The following is a 22,327-nucleotide window of genomic DNA, read 5'->3' on the forward strand; positions in this document are numbered from 1 at the left end:
GACAGTGGCGGTGCTCGGCAGTGGTGTCTTTTGTTCAGCGTGCAGCACAGCCAGGACCTGTAGCACAAACAGGCACTGGCTTGCAGCACAGCTTGGGAGAGCTCCCCAAGAGGGGCCCGGCACTGGCCTGGCTGGCGTGCAGATCTGGTGGCACTTGTCCCTTGTGCCCTCCTGGGCTGCATGACTCCCCCTCTCTGTGCCCTGCCTGTGCAGATCCTGCCCCTGCTTCAGCCACACTCCCTCTTCCGCCGCTGCTGTAGCCGCCCACGCTGCCTGGTGTTTGTGGGGGGCACTTGCCCCCTGATCTGTGCACGATGGAGGCGGCTGCAGTTGTGGGCTGGTCTTCATACCGTAAGCCCCACTGCAGCTGGCCCAGGAACAGCTCAACACCATGTGCCTCCCACTGCTGGGATGAGCCTCGTCTCCTGCCTGCCTGGCGGTGAGATGCACATGGCATTGGGCCACTCCCAGGCCACCTGCAGCAGGGCTCCAGGCCAAAGCCCAGTCTGTAGCAGCAGCCACCTCACCCCATGCACAGATTGGGGGGCACATACTCCCCAGGGCCTCCGCCAGGATGCATGCAGTGGCAGGAGCACCCCTCCTGCCCCTCCTGCGTGCCTGAACAAGCTGCTCAGTCTCCGACCCTTACCTGGCCCACCCAGCCAGGACCCCACTCACCTGGTGGCAAGAGGTGCGGAGGGGGATCATCCCACTCACCTGGCTAGGCCCTGCGGCGGGGGCACGGCTCAGCCCAGCCACGTGAGTCTTGCCGCTCGTGATTGCGGAGCCTCTGACAGTCGATCTCAGTCTGGGGGGCTAGCCCCCCCAGACTGAGATCGACTGTCAGGGCCTCCCCCATTGACTGGTAAATTGCAATCCACCGGTTTGACCACTGCACTACAGAAACTACTTACGGATGCTATGGGCCAGTATTTGTAGACTTGGGTAATTAATAAGAAGCAGTAAATGTTCTGCAGTTACACAGTCAAGTGGAACATTTCTTGACTTAGTCCAGTCTTTTTCAAACTTCCTAAAGTCACAGCGCCCTTTCATTTAACTTCTTCTGCCGCAGACCTCCTACTTCTGCCTCTGCAGGCTGTGGGAGCTGACGTGGAGGCAGGTTACCTAGCCTAGCAATAGCAGCTCACTGCCTTCCAACGTGCTCTTCCTTTACTCCCAATTTCTTTGTGGAACCCCTGATAACCTACTGCAGAATCCTAGGCTTCCACAGAACACAATTTGAAAACCACTGACTTTAGTTTTTCAGTTTTTACTTTGCTACTTGGAGACCAATCTACTAATTCGTTCTAGACACAGTGAGCTATGTAAGTAGAATGTGGTTTCTGTCCTGTAAATCTGAACAGGTTTTATTGCTATTTCCTTCAGTAGAACTGTCTGAAGAGGATCTGTGGGAGGTAATTAAGAAGCTATGCAAGTCTTATTTGCCAGTTGCCCCAACATTACCCTGACTTTCACTTTTAGGGCATCAGAAAACTTTCCGTGATATTCTGATGTCCATATATGTGACTTCCTTATTTAAAATGAGCAAGCCATTTCAGTTGTGTTGAAACCACAGTCTACCTTAAATTAAAATGTTTGCCATTTCCTTATAGGTTTAAAAAGTGTAAGTGAGGTTGCCTAAGTGAAGATGGATTTAATTGCCTAAGTAAAGTTGGATGAATTCCAGTAGATTGTTTTTAAGACATTTCTCTTCTCTGGGGTCTTTTATGAAAATGTCACAAGAAATTGTAAGAGGAAAACATTGAATATGGTGCAGGAGCAAAGCTGGAATATAGGCAGGGTTGCTAATAGAAGTTATAATTAGGACAGGATAATTTTTAAGGGAGGAAAAGGAGGGAAGCTATCATAGCAGATGAATATTGGGAGACAGGTGCGGGTGAGGAAACCTGCAGGGCAAGGAGCGGAAATGGGGGCGAGAGGAGAAGGAAAGCTTGCTTTCTATAAAAAAGGGACCTGCTGTTTTGTGTATTAATGCCTGCAGCTTTGTGTGCTCCTTTGCAGGTGTAATTGTCACAAACATCCAGGATGACTCCACTGTCCCAAGCCTTACCCTTCTGTCCTACTTTGTGGTTTTTGGTATACTGACTAGAGTCTGCATCTGGGGTGACTCTTTACCTCTAGGAAATTTCAGTCTCCATAGCCATTGCAGTTTCATTGGAGTAAGCTTCATAAGCTTTCACCAGCATGCAAAATAGTAGGGACCTACTGTTTCCGTGGAGCCAGGATGCCTATAGTTGTAAGTTGCCCTGAAATCGCTATCAGCTGGCTTAAAGCTCCCCCATTTAAGCTGGTTGTCTACACTGAGGATGGGAATGTTTTTGTTAACAATGAGGGCAATGTCCAGTCCCTACTAAACTGTCATCATGCCTATGATGGTGGTAATGCCTCCTGTTGCTGAGCAGTCCCAGGGAAAACTGGAGCTGTTAAAGGTGGGGTGGGTTAACACCACCACCATGTGAACAGTACCAAGCTCTCCAGAAGTGTGCAAGTGGCAGCAGGAATCAGTTCCATGGGCTGAACACTGTTAAATGCAGGGGCAAAAGGGTCCCTGCAGGACTCCCTGATAACTCACCCCTGGGGTGGGCCAACAGGGAGCCAATGTTCCCCCCCAACCTTTTCCCTTGGAAGAGGGGAGGGAGAACAAAGGACTGTGGGCGCTAGGGTTTCTTAGGGCCCTGAGATAATCATACAGGCATTAATAAGTTATGCTAGAAAACTACTCTTTCTGGTGAAGTCTCTGGTTAGAAGAGCTAACATTTATTTCATAGAACAGATAGTTTTATTCTGTAAAAAACCTCTTGAGTGCCTGTACACTGGCTTTCTGTGACAAAAGAGCATATTTCATCATACAAATGTAACACCTGTCCATAAATTTGGTCAGTGCTGAGTAAGCCGCAGAGAGGGTAGGGAGGGAGAGGCTAGGAGGAGGTAGATAGGTGCAGAGGCTGCAGTGGGGGAGAGGGAAGAGGCTGTAAAGGGTGCGAGAAGCCTGTGGGGAGCATGGTGGGGACAGGCTGCAGGGGATCAGGTACAGGGGAGGAGGCTGAAGTTCATGCTCAACTCTCTCTCTTCTGGTACTAATTGCATTGATTTGATCATGAACCAAAATTGTTTGATATATTAAAACCTATAACTGATGTCATAAAATATAATCTAATTAAGGATTTGGGAGACTGAAAAGCCAGAAGCATATATGTTAAGTGTGCCTAGAAGTTAACCCTGTTTTTATTATAACAGTTATTGTACAAGCTGTATGGGTTCAGAAATATAGAGGTTTTTTACTTGTTTTTAATCTTGCTATTCTAGATATGGAAACTTTTGTTTTCTGAACTTTAGCCCCAAGGAGTATAGTGGAAGTATTCTGTGTCAGAACCAAATAAATAAAGTCCCTAATTTTTGCCGCACAACTGAAGTACACCATGTTTGCTTTTCAATTCTTAAATGTTTTTCAAAGGTCATTTTTGTATCTTCAGTTATCTTAAACATTTTAAGTGGATTTGATCTAAAATTAAATGACACACACATTATAGTTGAACTATATCACATAATTAGCATAACCAAATGTCACTGTAGGTTGGGATGTCAGTGATTGGTATAGCCAAGGTGCTACTTTAGCCAGATTCAAAAAGAGATTGGACAAATTCTTGGAGGAAAGAGGCATCAATAGCTATTAGCATGAGAGTTTGGGATAAAGCCTCTGAATCGGAACTTTCTAGACCAGGGCGGGCAATTATTTTGGGCGGAGGGCCGCTTACCTAGTTTTGGCAAGCTGTTGAGGGCTGCATGGATAGCACCACCCCTTGATAGGTGCCCTGCCCCCTGGTTGCCATTTCATGACCGGAAGTCCCTCCCCCTGACCTTTGCCACCAGAATTCCCTCCCCCTTATCCCCTGAAATACTCCTTTTAGCAAGGGGTTTTGCCATCTCAGAGCCAGAAAAATACCAAATTATATTCTAAAAAGTGAACATCTACAACATTCATTAATTTGATTTAAAAAAATATTTTTGTCCTGATTTGCATGTGTTTGTATAGTGTACATAGAGGTAATTGCACAATAGCTTAAAATGAAGTCTTACTCTTGTATGTTGTGGAGGGTGGGTATAGGTTTGTGGGGGGCTGTGGGTGTGTGAGTATGTGGGGGTGTGTGTGGATATGTGGGGTTTGGGTGGGTATGGGCTTTGTGTGGGGCTGTGTGTGGGGAAGGGTGGGTGGGGTTTGTGTATGGCAGTGTGAGGGGGGTTTGGGTGCAGGTGTATGGTGGGGTGTGCGTGTGGGACTCACCCTACAAACACACACACACGCACTCTGCCCCTGTGCCTGCCCACACGCACTCTGCCCCTGTGCCTGCTCATGCGCATGCACGCACAGACATGCACTGCCCCTGTGCCTGCATGCACACACACACTGCCCCTGAGCCTACACACACACATGCACACTGTGCCCCATGCCTGCATGCACACACACACACAGACCCACACTGCCCCTGAGCCTGCACACATGCACTCTGCCTGAGCCTATGCACACGCACTCTGCCCCTGTGCCTGCACACACAGACACAGTACCTCTGTGCCTGTGCACATGTGTGCACACACGCACACTGCCCCTGAGCCTGCACACACACTGTGCCCCATGCCTGCATGCATACACACACAGACGCACACTGTCCCTGAGTCTGCACACATGCATTCTGCCCCTGAGCCTGTGTGTGCGCACGCACACACACATACACCCTTCCTCTGTACCTACACATACACTTTGCCCCTGGTCATGCGCGCGTGCGCGCGCACACACACACACACACACACACACTCACTCTCTCTCTCTCTCTCTCTCTCTCTCTGTTCTGCTTTCCAATGATGCATCTGGGAGCCATGTGGTGCTGGAACAAGATGAGGACAGGAAAGCAGGGAGCTGTCTGGGGGTGGGGCAGGGCTGGACTGCTCAGGCACACTGAGGGCTCCCTCCGGGTCCTGCTTCTCCTCCCTTCTGTCAGCTTTGACAGGCTGCCAGGAGCGAGTACATATTAATTTACTACATTTTTTAGGGGCTCCGCGGGCTGGGTAGAATGGCCTGGTGTGCCGGATTTGGCCTGCGGGCTGTATTTTGCCTGCCCCTGTTCTAGGCCTTAAATGCTGGAGCTTGCAAGTAAAAGAGTAACAGTGGGGAAAAAACCCTGGTCATACCTAGTTCGCTCTCCCTTTCAGCATCTGCCACTGTGTGACATAGGATACTGGGCAAGATGGACCTATGGTCTGACCCACTAAATGGCAGTTACTACATTTTTATGTAGTTCTAAACCCCCTGCCATGTGGGCCTCCAGGGTCTCTACATCTACAGGGGCTGTACAGGCAGTATGTGGTCCCCTCCTGGGCTCTTCCCTGCCACACAGCAGTGAGAAGTGGTTGCAGGGGCCCACAGGCTGCATGATGCCCCTTAGGCTGCCAGTTGGACAGCCCTGTTTTAAAGTGAATAGTTAGTTAACTTTCAAAAATTAGGGAGCACTTTTTATTATGGTCAGAGGATTTGCTTTAAGCCATTGTGGAGCTGATCTAAAAAGAGTATATAGTTCATCCTGTTCATGATTTTCTTTTAGGGTATGTGTACAAAGAAAAATGAAGGTGCCATTGTACCATTAGGTGGGTTGTACCTGCATTATCTTAAATCTAGCCTGCATGGGTAGCGATAAGAATAAAGGCACAATGTAATGGGCTTTATCATGGGTTAGCAACCCAACTGTAAGTTTACCGTGAACCCTAGAAACTTATTTGGACTAGCAGCTAATCTTAAAGTCTTTGCTGACATACCTTCATTGTGACAGCTTGACACTGTACTTAACAGTGCACTGAGACTTATAACAGGCTGCACAACTCACACACACATAGATGTACTCCCTGTACTTGGGCATTAGACCAAGTGATAGAAGGAGTGATAGACCCTAACATTGTTACTGGCAGTAGAGATGAGGGATGATGAAAATCACCTGCTCTATCAACTGTTAACTTAAGACCTGAATAGATAGAGGTTTAAGAGGCTTAAAGGTCGTAAACAGGTTATACATGAAGCCCACAAGCTCCTGGAAGAGATTGGAGATGCTGAACCAAATCTATGGGCAGCAATGGGTGTAATGGGTGACTAGGAATAACGGGTGTAAACTAGTTGAGAGTGGATTTAGGTTAGATATTAGGAAGAAATTTTTCACAGTAAGGGTGGCCAGGATCTGGAATGGGCTTCTAAGAGAGGTGGTGCTTTCACCTAGCTTGGATGTCTTCAAGAAGAGGCTAGACAGTCACCTGGCTGGGGTCATCTGACCTCGGTCCTCTTTCCTGCCAGGGGCAGGGGGTCGGACACGATGATCCATTGTGGTCCCTTCTGACTCTACAATCTATGAATGGGGTGGGCCAATGGCTGGGAAAGATCAGGCCTATTTCTACCACCTTTTATACCACCACCCACTGGGCATGATCTTGACAGAGGAGCATGGGTCAAGTTGAACAGACTGAGATCTGGATATGGATACTTGAAAAAAACACTTTACAAGATGAACACCTTGGACAGCATCCTGTGTGAATGCAGTGTGCAGCAAACAGCACAGCACTTATTCAAAAGCTGTGGTCTTTACAAATGCCCAGATGGGGCAGATGGAATCTGCACATAGAGTGATAATACCAGACAATGGCTCATAGATTTGGAAGTTGATATCTGATGTCATACAAAAGAGAGAAGAGTGGCTTATGCCCCTTCCATTAAAGAGAACTGTGGTCCCAAGTTAGGGACCAGAGTTATAAATCCTTAAGAGAAAATAGGCAGACAAGGTTCTTTGTGTAAATTTGATATATTTGTTTTAGACCAACTAATAGTTAGAAAAAAATTTCTTTACAAGCTTCTGGCACAAGCACCGTACTTCAGACATGGGAAGAGTCTGATGGTGTTTGTGTGTATTATCTCAGATCGGATTAAAGCCTAAACCAATATGCAAAATGTAGGTTTGTAAAAATGCAAATGCATGACAGGAAAGATCAGAGGGGATAGGAGTTAATGGGTATGAGACAGGTTATATGATTTTTTTTAATTTTTTTTTTGTATCCAGTAGATTTATGAAGTGAAGTTCGTAGGCTCATCTATGAAAGGTGGTTTGTAAATTCTGTTTGAGTATTAGAACTGAGAGATTGGAGAGAGAGTGGTTGTCTTGTGAGAAATGTGCATCCATGGGTAATTGGGTATTTTTGTCTTTGATAGATTTTTGGTGTGTATTCATTCTGGTATGCACTTGTTGTTTGGTTTCTCCTATGTAGTTTCCATCAGAGCATTCAGTGCATTGGGTGAGATATATTACATTTCTGGAGGTTCAGGTGAAAGATTCGGGAATGGTGATGGTTCTGTTATGGGCCATAGTTATTATGAGAGTGGTGATATGTTGGCAGGTTTTACATTTCTTGTCCCGTGTCAGCACATTACAGGATAGGGCTGTGGGGCCCAACAGCCCTGTGCCCTGTGAGACTGAGCTGTGAGGGCGCGGACTCACGTAAACCTAGCAGTCAGCGAAGGTCACCCAATTGTCGCCTGACATGTCTTGGTGTCAAATATCTTCTTTTTCAGGAGGTGGTCTTTTCCATTACGTGCAGTTGTAGATTTGCTGGTCTGGTTCTTCTCTGGGGCTCCTTCCTCCCCTATACCCTGTCCTAGCACCACCCTGTTGTTACAGTATATGTTGTGTCCTTGGCTCTCAGTGGGCGATCTCCTGCTCTTCCTTGCTCTTGTGTGCTGGCATTCATCCCAAGCCTGACTTAAGGAAGCAGTGGCCAGGCTGCTCCATGGTTTGTTCAGTTGTGGCTTGATAAATGAGAGGAAAATGAAGGACAACACAAAACAGGAAAACAGAACTTGGGTAAGTCTCGGTTCCTATGTTCATTGTGACCGCAGGCTGCAGCTACTACCTGCAGGGTAAGTTAGTCCTCAGGGCTGCTGGCCAATCCTCAGCGTCTGGCCCTCATGCATAAAAGAAATACAAACAGAAATATTTGAGCATTCCCTGGCCCCTTTCGCATACAGCTTAGGCCCTCCTTAGTCTTGGACACTTTGGTGTCTGTCATCAAGGCTTGTGCTGCACCTACCAGTTCCCCAGGTGTGGCAGGCCAGCTTGCCTGCTCTCATCAGCTTGCCTCTTTATGAGCAGAGGGTCAGTTTGCTTACCAACATGCCACCGGCACAAGGTTGGGGCTGGCTCTTCCTTTTCCCCTTCCTTCAGGTGGAAATAGTTCGGCCTCCCCAGCTCCATGCTGAACAGAAACAAAACAAAAGTAACTGAAATAGAAATAACATGTTTGGGAGTGTTGCTGGCTCCTGCAGCTGCCTGTCCTCCCAACATGTCTCCTCGCCAGCTCTCCTTGCAATTCCTCCTGCTCTGGTCTCTGTGGTGGCGTTTAAATGATCACAGCTTGTCCGGGCTCTTAAGGGGAGCCTGTCCAGGCTCATTTGTGATATTGCTTTCCTCTCTTCAGTTTCCCCACTGGCACCTTAGCATTTCCAGAGCTGCTCTGTTGCCCAGTGTCCATCCTCTCTCCCTTCTGGCCCTGGTGGTGGGCCAGAAATACCCAGGGCCAATCCTGATGGAGCAGCTGCTGATAAAGCAGGGTTCCTGTGGTAGCTGTGGATCCCTTGTGTCAGAACCCATTGTTCATATGCCTATAGTACAGTGAAGAATTCTATACTTTGATACAGAAGACATCGTCTGTTAATCATTTTGTAAGTAGGTCATGGGTGAAAAATCCCAGAGCCCAGTGACTATATATTATGACCTAGGAAAAGTTCCCGCCAAATTGCAGCTTCTTTGCACGGTGGAGTTTTCTGCTGCAGAGGAGAACCCCAGTGCAAAGGAGAATTCCTGCCAAATTTGTAGCTTTTCTTGCAGGGTGCATTTCTCTGCTGCAGAGGAGAAATGCTCGTTGCAAAGAGTTCCCGCCATTCGTATTATAATTTGTACCCCACTATTGGACTGTTCTAAATTATTCACACGTGGAGGCCAGCGATTGGCTTGCTAGCCGTATAAGAGGTTGAAGCAGTTTCCACCCAAGTTGGAGGACTCCACACACACCTCGTGGAGAGCTCTAAGCACGCTGTGGAGCCTAGCAAACTCCACGTGTGTCTTAGAGAAGAACTTAGCGGCCTGATCAACCACTAAGGACCCCCGTCTCCGACCCAAGGGGTCCTAGCACACCCCCACCCGAGATGTAAGACGAGTGCCAGCTCGAACACCCCGAACACCCCAACACATTTGCAGACCGACCAAAGAAACTCTGTAATTTCTGCCTGACTCCTGTACCTTTTGCAACTGTAACCGAAGCAAGCTTCTGACCTGCGCTGTACGAGCAGTGTAAGTAAAGCAATCTATTTGTTAAATCAATACACTTGAATACCTGATTCCACTCCAAGCGTCTCAAGTACCCGCCCACCGACTAGGGCTCCTAAAGCCCCAAACCCCGCACCGCGGTTCTCGGCGGCGACACCTTGTTGTTAGTTCCGGCTGGGTTAGTAAGTATTCTTCCTCCCTCCACTCACAAGCATCAGTCAACTATAACAGGATTTATTAAAGGGAAAAGGGGACAAACACAGTCCTAAAGAAAACCTTATCTGCTAATAGCTGAAATGACAAACAACTAACAGTGTATCACAGACAAAATCAGGGGAGCTACTACTTAGCCTAGTCTCTTGGAAAAAGAAACTCATCCAGGACTGCTGTCAGAGGCTTTACTACCTATGCCAGTGAAAAGTGGCAAGTGCTGGGTAGGAAGGCCCAGCACAAAGAACTCTGCCATTCCTCACCATCAAGTTGCTACTCTACTCTAAATACTTCAGCACCAGCCCCAGCTAAAGTAGCAAAGGAGGGTCTTACTCAAATTTGCCACTGCTCCACCGTAGGGTACTGTGTTCCTAACCACCATGAGGGGTTTGTTATTCTTCACTGCTGGTGCAGGTCACAAATGTTCCATTGCTGGGGATCATTGCTCCTCTTTTGTTTGCTTATGTAATCTTATCTCTTTTAGATGCTGACCTGCCCAACAGCAAACTTCACAATTTTGGAAGAGAGGGACTCTGGACACAAAGGCTGCTTGCAGATGTTAAACAAAAAGGAAAAAAAAAATGCTTAACTGGAAGAAGTAGCGTGTTACTTTGACCCAGCTCCACAGTGTCTGTATAGATTGGATGCTGCAGCAGGGCTTTTTTGCTGTCTTATCTAATAGCTGATTCATTTAGCTATTAGATAAAAGAGCCAAAAAAAGCCCTGCTAAAGCATCTAATCTATACAGACATTGAGTGACCCAGGTCTAACTAACATGATGCTATTTCTGGGTGTGCTCTGGGCTCAGCTCAGGAGTGCTCTGAGTTTAAAGTGCCATTTTTTTTTAAACATCTGCAAGCAGACAAAGATCGGATCCATCTAGGCCTTTAGTTACATACTTTATCTACAAACAGTGAAAATAAGTACAAGTAGCTCCTGACTCTCCACACATACATACTAATAAAGGTATGCAGCAAAGGAATACATAAAATTACCATAACAGAACATGCATGACATAAGTAGGGTTATACTTGTATGGCTCACTACTGTTCTACACAGAAATAAATGATACAATTGAAATTAAAAAATGCAAGCAGTGCTAGGCAAAGAGGAGCCAAATGGAAATTTCCCATCCTAGCTAGCTGCATTTTCCCTATATGTTTTTTTTGTTTGGTTGGGTTTTTTGGGGGTTTTTTTGCTGTGCAGAGCTTTAGTGTCTCAAATTATTCAGCTTTTTCAATAATAAGATGTGTACACACAAAAATCTAAGGATTACACTTCTATATGTCCTTTCTTTGCACTGTGGAATTACTTCAGTGTAAGTAAATGTAGTCCTCTTCTCTTTCTACAACATCTTCTTCATGCTCATATTCTACTTCATGCTCATTGCGCGCTTCTTCATACTCATCTGGTGTTAAAAATCTTTGGAACACTGGAGTCCTGAGCTGCGTTGATTGGCTGACAGTACCTTTCTGTTCACCATAGTAAATAATGCGTATGTGAGGAAAACAGAAGAATGCGTATGTGCTTATTGGAGCTGTAAGCTTGTTTTGATCCATCCGAATGTAGGTTAACTGATTGGTGTTCACTGGATCAATAAAAGGACACATCAAAGTAATGTTTACAACTGGAAAAAGAGTAAAAAAAAATTAGTTAAAACATTGAATATATTAACTGAGCTCTTTTTTTTTTTTTTTTTTTTTTTTTTACATGCTTTGAATTTTCAAAACTGAGAAAAGGACTGGTACCCCTCTTACACAACTGGTATACTGTATTGCTGTCATCCTACCCTTTGAATTAAGTTAGAGTTCCATGTAGGGAGAAATGGTACAATCATTACAATATATACTTAACAAGTTGAAGGGATAAAAGTATCAAATCAAGTTTTTGCTAGCTTGCAAAAAGTACGTATCTGCAGCTTGCTTTCCAGTTTCATAGCTGTTAGGGGGCTGGAAGGGACCATAGAGATCATTGGGTCCAGCCCCCCTGCACTTGGGCCGATTAACAAGTCAGAGCATTTCCTGGGTAGCCTGCCATGATGGAACTACTCTTGAGCTTTACATACAGATAATATTTGCTCAGACCAATGAGAACACTGTAGTAAACAGAATCTCTAAGAGACAGCAAAGCAAACACTTCCTTGCATCAGCAAGATTGAATACAGTATAGTCCTGTACAACTGGATTCAGTGATAAAAAGAAAATGATACAATAATGCAACAGCGATGGTGCCAAAAATGTTCTAGAAAAAGAAATGCTTCTCTTTATTATTAGAGTAATAATCAACATACTTTCAATGTCATTGTCTTCAATGTATAAATGTTGCAGACTTCTAGGAATGTAGAATGTTTGCTTCAGTTTGTTGTGTCCAAGATTGAGTTCTACAAGGTTGGAAAGGTTAAAAACTTTATATGGGACTTCTTGCAGGTTATTGTTTGACAGTCTTAGAGCAGTGATATTTGGAAGTTTGTTGAAATAGTTTTCTGGAATGTAAGAAATTGAATTATTTTCAAGTGAAAGATACATAAGTGAAGATGGTAGATCAGGAGGCATGTTCTGTAATTTGTTGTTGCATAGGTTGATCTGCATTAGATTTTTCATATTTGACAATTGTTTTCCTTTAAAATCAGAGTCATCCAGATTGTTGTTGCAGAGATCAAGCATAGTTACATTTACTAATCCTTGTAAAGCATTTGCAGGTAATCTGGAAATTTTATTGAAACCAAGGAGAAGTTGCTCTAAAGAGTTGGGAAGTGGAAATGGAAATTCCTCCAATTCATTGTGCTGCAAGTGAAGCTGAACTAAATTTCCAAGTTTGGCAAAAACACCATAGTCAATCATATGAGAATTAATTTTGTTGTGGCTGAGATTAATTTCTCTCAAGATAGTAACATTAGCAAATGACTGTGAACTCACAGCTTCAATATTGTTATACTGAAGATAGAGTTGTTGGATATGGATGGGAATAGCTGGTATCATCTTAAGTTTCCGATGATCACAGTACATTGACAATGGAAATGCTGTCAGGCAAAAACATTCTTTGACACATCTAAGCGGACCAGAAAAATGAGAAACTTCATAATCTACACTAGGATTAATATGAAAGAGAGATGGCTGTTCATCTGGTTCTGGGTCATATTCATCCTCAAAATCATAATCTTCATGCTGACAAAAGACCATAGCAACAAAGAGAAGGGGCATAATTGATAGTTGATTTAGAAACCCCATATTCAGGTTTGCATACAAAACCCTGTTAAGAAGAAAGAGAAAAAATTATAAATGGATTAAATCAAATTGAAATTGTAATTAGAAAAAAATCAATATAACTTGTTAAATAATAAAGAAATATCATTCTTGCTGAGAACTTTAACATATACAATTTAGATTAAAAAATCATTCTTTTTTGATTTTTGCTTTTCAGGTTACCTCCATCTTAACAGATACATTAATAAGTGAATGTTGTCTGAAGGTCTTGAAACATGCTTCAGTCTTTTTCATATTTGTTTTTGGTCTGAGGCCCAAATCTAGTGCCTATGTTATGTGCTAATATGTTCCATAATAACTGGGGAGGTGGTACGAATAAGAGCTTAATTCTCTTTTTCTCCACTCTACACATTGCAGAGGTAGAAGGGGGACCCTTTAGGCTAAGTACAGACAGTCAAAAAGCCTGAGGCTGAATTGATTCAATCTTTGCAGGTTAGTCTGAATTGTGTAGATTGAACCAATAAGCAAGTGAACAGACATTCATTTTTGATTCTGGAATTGCAGACAGAAGCCTGCAGTGACCCAGGTCAAAAGTCAGGGGGTGCTAAAGCATACCTTCCTGCTCAGCTGGCTTGCCCACCCTGGAAGGGGGAGGGGCGCGGGGAAGCTGCAAAGCATCCTGGGATGCTGGGGGACTGAGTTAACTTGAATCTGGAGGGGATCTGGGACAGAAGTTCAATAGCCTGATTTAATCTAAATCAGTTAAATCGCATACTACATCCATCCAGGTTTATCTTAAACCAGTTTCGGCCGTTTTGGCCAATATATCCTTAGCTATTAATTATTGAAGACAGCCATAGCCTCTCACTTATTCTCTTCAAGGATGACAAATGCAAATTTTTGGCAAGATACCTTACAGGTTTCTTTCTTCTAAGTATGAACTTCTTTCTCAGCCTTAACCCTTACCAAGGATGCACCTCAGCTCATGTATGCATGATACCCTCTTGTCTAATCAATATGCATAGCTATTTTAAATGCAAATTCTCAGAAATTACCTTCTTTCCATCAAGGCAATGTTCTTCATAAGTGTGAACAGCTATTGATTGGTCTTGTTTAAGTTTCATTTACTGACCAATTATTTCTAATCACATTATGAACATATGAACATGCTTTCACATTAAATCCCATAGAAGATACAAACATAAAAGTGATAAAATCAACATAGCTTAACGTAAGATACAGAGAGAGATCAAGTACAGCTTTAGTAACTCTGATTTTGGAAATTATCTGTACACAGTACCCTGCAAACCCTCAAAACAGCCCTGATTTTGTATGCATTCATGAGTTCTATAAATCATTAAGGAGATAAAAAGGCAATGTCTTTTGTGTGTGTGTGTACATGCACATGTGCGTGCACACACATCATCATTTTGGTTGCTTTTAGCTGGCCGTTGACTTTTTTTTTTAAATTGAGAAAAGTAACTTTGTACAGGCCAACAGACAGCCAAGACAGAGATGTAACTAGCAAGGTTTGCACCCTGACTAAAATTGTGCCAGAGGCAGAAGATGCTGCTGAGCAATGGAGGGAAGGAGGTGCTGAGCGTAGGGTGAGGGGAGGGCAAGAGTCTTAGCTGCTCAGTGTACCAAGCTCAGGGCTCTGCCCCCTGGAATCTGATGAGGCAGATCTGCCTTCTGTACTTCCCAGCTTCTGCAGTAATTTCCCATTTCCTGCTTGCCATTCCTTTGGTGTTAATTGGTCTGATGAATTTTGGGAGGCTGCCCCTGGAGGCTGGGGTATCCTTTTTAAGTACTTCCCTGTTAGCAAGACAAGGTTCTTTTGGGTAGATGTAATATCTTGTATTAGACCAACTAAATAGTTGGAAAAATGTTCTTTGCAAGTTTTCAGGCACAAATACCCTTCTTCTAGCACAGGGCTGGGCAATTATTTGGGGCAAAGGGCTGCTTACCCAGTTTTGGCAAGCTGTCAAGGGCCTCATGGTTAGCCCCGCCCCCTGGCAGGTGCCCCGCCCCCTGGCCACCATCTTGGGACCATCATCCCAATGTCGTGGGACCAATGTCCCAGGGCCGGCACTGGTGGGGCCCAGAGCAGGGCGCAGGCTGGCAGGGGTCTGTGGAGCTGGGCTGGGCTTTAACAGCAGGGAGAGGGGGGAGCTGGCCTGGCTCCATAAAGCCCCTTCCGGCCAGTCAGGCTGCGAGTGGCTGCAGCAGGGAGCACCAGCCACGGGGCGGGAGAGGGCCAATTCTCTCCCCATGCTCTGCACCAATTTGTTCCCTGTCCTCCCCCCCTTCACTTACCTGAGTTTCCCTGCACTGGTGCAGCCATGTGGTCCAGCTTTGGGGGCGGGGCCCAGTGGGCCCTGCTGTTGTGGGAGCCTGCCGGGCTTCCCCTGGATCCTACTGCCCCTGGTTCCTGTCATCTTTGACAGGAACCAAGGACAGATAAATTTTAATTTTCAAAATGCTTTTAGGGGCCCCGCGGGCCGGATAGAATGGACCGGCCCGCGGGCTGTATTTTGCCCACCCCTGTTCTAGCATATAGAGAGACTTAGTAACTCCCTCTTAGCAAGTCTCTCTGGGCCTCTTTGCCTGCTGTCAGGTCTTGCTGTGTCCTGCACACAACTTGCTGGGCCCTCAAGTGGCCTGTCATCTCTGCTTCTCCCATTTCCAGTCACCTGACCTGGGGTTCCCTTGACAGGGAGAAGTAGCTTCCTATTGGCTTAACTGGCTCAATTAGCAGGCCTGCTGTTACCCTCTGAGGTGTTCCTACTTCCCTCAATCAGTTGCCTTTGGCCTCACTCCTGCAGCCTATTATTTACATCTTGGAGCCTGCAGTTCTTTTAGTCCCGCTGCCTGGGGCCACCCTTTCTAGCAGCATTTAGGCAGCATCCCTTACAATGTTCGGGGGTCTGGCAGCCACTCCCCACAGTGCTCTGGGCTTGGTGGCAGTGCTTCTGTCTTCAAAAGTGAGGTCTATATTCACAGTAGGGCCTGCTTAAAGGTATCATATCCCTCTGGCCTTTACCCTCTCAGTAATGAGCTAGGGTTCCTGTTACACCTGGGGACTTAAAGCTCCCAGCAACTGCACTCTGCTTGTCTTGCTGTTGCTATGGTCTGGACTCCCTGGGAGAACTGCCATTTTGATGATGTCAATGAGTTGGCACCTGAGGCTGGTGCCTGACTGCCCACCCCTTCTTAGTAAATGCAAAACAAATTTTCATCTCTACTTTCTACAGTCACAGACTGACAGTGTACTGCATGAATAAATATTTATTCTATAGATTTCTTAAAACAGTTTAGCTTTATTCATGTTTAACAAAGAGATCTCTTCAGCTGGTGCATTTGAAGCAGTGAAAATTTCCCCATTTATTAATAATACAGCACAAATATGTTATATATGTTATATGTGTTCAGACTTGGGTGCTTAAGGTTATGGTCCTTGAGTCCAAAGTTGGGTACTTCAGTAAGTAGCCCAGTTTTAAAGATGCTGAGTACCCATAACTTCTGTGGAAGCAAGTGGTTTGGCATTAGGCAGGTTTGGAAACAAATGAAGCTTTTGATAACTATTTTGTTAGATAAGGTTTTTTGGTCATGATTTGCTTCTCACTATTTATCTACAATTTTATATGGGTTGTAGATGAGCTACATAATCTGTTTGTATGAAACAGCCAAAGTGCCACATTGTCATTCCTATAAAACTTGGAATTCTGTATAGTACTAGCAGTTATCTGTCAAGAATGATGGGGTGGGCGGGGGGGGGGGGGAAGGGGGCGGGTGAGGCCAACACCACACCGCCACCACCTCATGCCACTGCTGCCTCCAAGGAACGGTGGGGCAAGCCCCCCCCACATCCACACCAGCATGGCAGGGCTCCATCCCCACTGTCATTTTCTCCCCCACACTCTTCATCTGGCTCTGTGCCAACCCCCCCACCCCCGCTGCTCCGTCCCCGCTGTCATGGCAGTGCTCTGTCCCTGCCATCATTATTGATGGGCAATTTGTCCCATGCTTAGCACTGGCTGGAGCCATGCCCCACCAGGAGCCACGCCTCCCAAGAGCATTATGGATAGACAGACAGACTAAGTCTTTTAGGTATATAGAATTGTGTCAATCCTGATACAGCCGGAAGCCAACTTTGGATCTTTTCAGGCATTCCAGGAGAGAATATTTCTCATGACTTCAGAAAATGCAAGCAAATAATTAAATTTAGAGATGAAAATTCTAATAAATCATCCAGTCCATCCCATAAAAATTCTGGTTGCTTTTCAACAGCTTTGTCCAATCTATTTTTAAAACTCTTGGAATATACTTCTTATCACCATTTCTTTAAAAAAAAACCTTTTATCCATCAGTATGTCAGGAAGATTTTCCTCAGTCAGAGGTCTTGCCTTTGGCATAGGTGTTTTACTAATATAAATGTACAGGTTTGACACACAAAATTATTGAACAATTTTGATCTATTTGGGAATAATATCACATTGCCTTAGACAGGTGTTATGAAAATAAATTATATCTAAAAAATTCCTAAAATACAGTGGCAGCACCTTAGAAAAATACATATGAAAACTGATTGATTGGGTATTGAAGTAGTGTGCAAGAGGGGCATTTGTCACTCAGTATAATCTTAACTGAAACTTTACATATGGTCTTTCTCTGTCTGTCTCTTTTTCCCTGAAAATTTAAGTCCAGAAAGTTTGGCAAACTTACAAGACAACTTTCAGTTGTTGCTAAAAAGCCAACATTTTTGTATGTGTGGTTCCTTTAATCAAAAAACTGGTAGTAGGATAGTATCTTTTAACATTTGGTAAACACCTTTTGTGCGGGCTGGGAGCGATCCGGGGCCCTTTTTTCGCGCCGCGGGCTGTGGCCAGCAGCCCGGACACACTGGGTCAGAGAAAGCAGGCGACACGCTAGAATTAGGCACGGACGCTTAGTGGTTGATTCAAGATTGTTTACTTATACCGTAGATGGTCGCGGTGTAGGCTGGACAGTTTCCCAGGTAAAGCTCCGCTTAAATCCCTATGTTAAGGACTTGGACAAAACTCTGACTCGCACGAAGTTGTCGAGGCTCCGTGGAACTTTTTGCACGCAGGGAAGAGGGATACGTTGAGGATTGCGCTTGGCGACAGGGAGAAGAATCGATAGGTGATCAGTCTATCGATCAGCCAACAGGTCAAATCTCTGTAGAGGCACTCTGCAGCGTGCTCGAAGTTCTCCAACTTGGGCGGAAACCACCCAAGCCTCTTATACGGCCAGCAAGCCAATCGCTAGCCGCCACGTGGGAATAATTTAGAAACAACCAATAGTGGGGGGTCGAATTTAAATACAAATGGCGGGAACTCCTTGCAGCGTGCATTTCTATGCTGCAAAGAAGAAATGCACCCTTCAAAGAAAGCTTAAAATGGTGGGAAAACAATTCAGCGGTGCCAAAGCACACACAAACAAAAATCACACCCTTGGGTTGTGACACCTTTATAGTGCTCTAGACAAATGAATAGCTTTGAAGTAAAGGTTCTGCAGTATGCACACACTAATCCAATGAACTGGCCAAAATACCACAGTTAAACTTACATTTTCTTTACAAATTCCAGGAGAATTTACTACTTTGAGGTGTAGTTATTTCTGAAGTTTGAAATCCCTTCCTTTCCAAACTCCCTGCTTGTGAATTTAAAGTCATATAGTGGTAACAAATTATGTTGACCAAATTATTTAAGCAATAACATAAAACAAATAACAATAGGGGGGAAAAGAAGAGGGATCTCTAGGCCATATTTTGTGGTGAAAAGTTGGGACAAGGGCAAAGCTGAAGGGGGGGGGGAAAATTACAAGGAAAGAAGCTTTGTGCCACATCAGCAGCTACAATAAAGCTGATGTGTAATAAGTCAATACAAAGATTTTGTAAAGATCGTTTAAGTTTATAATGATATTTACCTCAAAAATAATTTGTGGGTTTTTTCATTATTAGCAATTAAAAAGTCAAGAAAAATAGTGCAAAAACATTTCAGAAATTGTAGTTTACAGTTGCATCTTCACTCGTAAAGTCAGCCAAATGTTCCAAGATGATGAAATTGAAGAATCAAGAAAACTTTGTAGGCTTATCAAAACTGAGTAAAGAAATAAGTTATCAACCAGAAAAACTCATATATTGTGTGCTGAAACATTTAAAACAATGCCATAATACCTGAAAATTGCTGAGCATGTGAGCAGTTACTTTTAAAGGTGTTGTTTGCAGAACCATGTACAACAGCTGTGCTTGTTCTGACAGTGATATTGCAAACATAGAAATGAATCAAGTGCTGAATAAATAATGACATTAGCAATAAATTGTCAGTGAAAGACCATCAAATGGATATTTGAAGAAAATTTGCCAATCCTTTCTAATGAAGCCTAATGTGTTAGGTTTCTTCCTTGTTAGTCGTTGGATATGTAGCCTCAGATATGGCCTTGCTTTTCTAATTCTCCTTGGTAGTGACAATGAGCATGCCAGATTTTTTTTCTAAACTTATTCAAGAGATTTTACTGGCATAGTAGTTACCACCCTCTTCCAAACTGAATGCTGCTTCGTTCTTTCCCTCTGTCTCCTCCCCACTTGGCCTTGCCTGCATACCCTTTTTGTATCAAGTGCTTCTCTCACCCAAAAAAAGTAGCAAGGAAAAGATTTTTTTTTTTACTTTTACTGTGCCTATAGTTTCTCCTGGGGTTGCAGGAAGAGGGAATATTAGCTCGTATGTTGGAAATTCTTTTGTGAAATGTTTGTTTTTTTAATTTTTAGAATAGTGTAGTGCTTATACCTGTTCCCTTTCCAACATGTACACTCCATTATGCTATTATCATCCTACAGAACAAATCCTGATTTAAAATGCTTCCACTGTTCACCTGATACGTTATCCTATTTTTCAGTGTTCTTCTAAAGATGGAATAATCAACTTACAAAGAATTTCCAACAAGTTTTTATAAAAAGTAGATTAAGTATTTGCAAGCAACAGAAAAGGACTGAGAAATAAACATTTGCTATCGAATAATTGGAAGTGTTAATAGTCATAATGTTTTTGAGGCAAAAAAGTTGGATACATGGAACTATTCAATATTTATCTGCTTATGTCACTGCTTGATGATTATTTGATTTTTACTTATAAAGAGATTATCATTATTATTGCAGCGTGGGCAAGAAAATCAGCTTGAGAAAAAGGATACTTACTTTTTATCAATGCAGGAAGGTACTGTGGATAAACCTGTTCTGATTAGTTTTATTTCATTTGAAAGTTCTAATGAAACACTACATTTTGTGTTTGGTTTCTGAAAAGACTACATTCTTACAAGTCTCTCAAAATATTAAAATCACAAGAATGGCTTAAAAATCAAAGTTACTTAAGAAAATAATACATTTTATTTTCCTTTTATATGCCTTCTGGCTTTTGACTCCCTATGGTATGCTTGCTTATTGCTTTTATGGACTCTCTTGGTAGTCATGAAGTCTGGATATTTTTTTTTAATTCAAAGGCATGACACTTATGTGATATCATTATTCCAGCATTCGGGGTTTAAAAAAAACACAAAAAAATTGTGAGAAGGGGAGGAGAAGGGAGAAAAAGGGCAACACTTGAGCTAACATTAAAAAGCAACATGTAGTAAGAAAAGTGAATTGAAAAGAGAAACTTGAAAGAATAAAATTACACCTAGGTGCTCATGTACAAAATATAGTATAACAAACTGAAGCACAGTTGTTGTCCTACACATTAAGTAAAAAATAATGAAGTACTTAACATTTTATCAAAGGTCGTATGAGAATATGTTGATTATATGGCTGATTAGAAATGTTTCAAATTAATACTTTATTGATCTAAGGTAGTAAGTTATATCTTGATGTTTCAATGTTTGTTTTAATATAAATGCTACAAGAACATGAGTTCTTTTGGCAGTTATAACACAGCAGCTTAAAAATGCACTTAAATATATTTTTAAAGCTACTAACAGTAAAGAGCTGAAGACTATTTTGAAAGTAAAGCAATTAAATTATAAATCCATACCTGAATTTTTTTCCTAGTTTTCAGCCAATGCTTGTCGTATCTCAAATTCTATAGAGATAACAAAATAATTATAATATCACATTTTGTTTAAAATCCATATTGCCAATAGGAAAAGACACTGTTCTTATGGCTGTTATAGTGAAATACTAAATTTGAAGTGTAATTTGCTGCAGAAGACTGTGGTATAGATGAACATTGTGTTCCTTTTTGTTGCACAAACTATCTTGGATACAGTAAGGCTATATTTTGTGACCCTGGTTAAGTTATGTGGTTTGATCTTTCTCTTCTTATTTTGGTTTGAGGTGTGGCAGGCATTCCTTAACAAAGGATGACTAGAGGATTAAATTTAACATTGTACACAGACTGTTTATTTTAAAGCATCTGCCAGATCTTTTTTGCTTTCAATCTGTTTTCTGTTTATTAAATCCAGTAAAATTAGGACAGAACACATCATTTCATAAACCAATTTGAGGGATGCATTTCTTTAAATTAACTTTGGTTTGACTTTAGGACTTCAGATCACTTTGTAGGTTAATTTATTAAATATTTATTTTTTACCTGCTTTCAAATTATAGAATCATAGAGAATTAGGGTTGGAAGGGACCTAAGGAGGTCATTTAGTCCAAACCCATGCTCAAAGCAGGATCATCCCCAACTAGACTGTTCAAGCCAGGGCTTTGTCAAGCCAGGCCTTAAAAACTTCCAAGGATGGAGATTCCACCGCCTCTATAGGTAACTTGTTCCAGTGGTTCACCACCCTCCTAGGAAAACAGTTTTTTCTAATATTCAACTTAAACCTTCCTTACTGCAACATGAGACCATTGCTCCTTGTTCTGTCATCTGTCACCACTAAGAACAGTCCAGCTCCATCCTCTTTGGAACCACCCTTCAGGTAGTTAAAGACTACTATCAAATCCCCCTCCCCCTCAGTCTTCTATTCTGCAGACTAAAGAAGCCCAATTCCCTCAGCCTCTCCTCAAAAGTCATGTGCCCCAACCCCTGAACCATTTTTATTACTCCCTGCTGGACTCTCTCCAACTTGTTCCCTTCCTTTCTATGATGGGGGGCCCAAAAGTGTACACCGTACTCCAGATGTGATCTCACCAATGCAGAATAGAGCGGAATAATTACTTCCCTCAATCTGCTGACAACACTCCTACTAATGCAGCCCAGTATGCCATTAGCTTTCCTGGCAACAAGGGCACACTGCTGACTCATATCTGTCTTATTGTGCACTGTGACCCCCCGGTCCCTTTCTGCAGAGCTGCTGCTTAGCCAGTCACGCCCCAGGTTGTAGCGGTGCATGGGATTTTTATGCCTTAAGTGCAGAACTTTGCACTTGTCCTTGTTGAACCTCACGAGAGTTGGTTTTATTTAACAGCGTTTAATAGCATTTGAACTCTCAAATATTAAGAAATTGTAGTTTAATATTATTCTGTTTTAAGATTTTAAACTGCAAAATCTTCTGTGAACTCAGAATTTGCTAATTTGAAATGGACAA

The 22,327-nt window shown here is 43.2% G+C and overlaps 2 protein-coding genes across 6 annotated transcripts in view; one reads left to right on the plus strand and one right to left on the minus strand.

The window, feature by feature from the left end:
* Window positions 1–22,327, plus strand: part of CENPP (centromere protein P) — a 296,268-nt gene that overhangs the window by 75,240 nt on the left and 198,701 nt on the right. The gene's annotated exons all lie outside the window — the stretch shown is intronic.
* On the minus strand, window positions 10,465–20,911 carry OMD (osteomodulin). Its single transcript, XM_006261119.4, has 3 exons — window positions 20,827–20,911; window positions 11,869–12,827; window positions 10,465–11,205 (listed from the first exon to the last, which is right to left on the minus strand). Exons 2-3 carry the CDS (start codon window positions 12,803–12,805, stop codon window positions 10,892–10,894), a joined length of 1,251 nt encoding a protein of 416 aa, XP_006261181.1. The 5' UTR covers window positions 12,806–12,827; window positions 20,827–20,911; the 3' UTR covers window positions 10,465–10,891.

The sequence above is a fragment of the Alligator mississippiensis genome, chromosome 12 (assembly GCF_030867095.1).
Source record: "Alligator mississippiensis isolate rAllMis1 chromosome 12, rAllMis1, whole genome shotgun sequence".
In the NCBI taxonomy this organism is placed as follows: Eukaryota; Metazoa; Chordata; order Crocodylia; family Alligatoridae; genus Alligator; species Alligator mississippiensis.

Bases quoted from the DNA above. Each gene is read 5' to 3' on its own strand.
- OMD (XM_006261119.4), bottom strand. From the start codon at position 12,805: ATGGGGTTTCTAAATCAACTATCAATTATGCCCCTTCTCTTTGTTGCT. The intron at 11,206-11,868 runs GTATGTTGATTA...CTCTTTTTCCAG, and splicing joins TGAAGACAATGACATTGAAA to TTGTAAACATTACTTTGATG.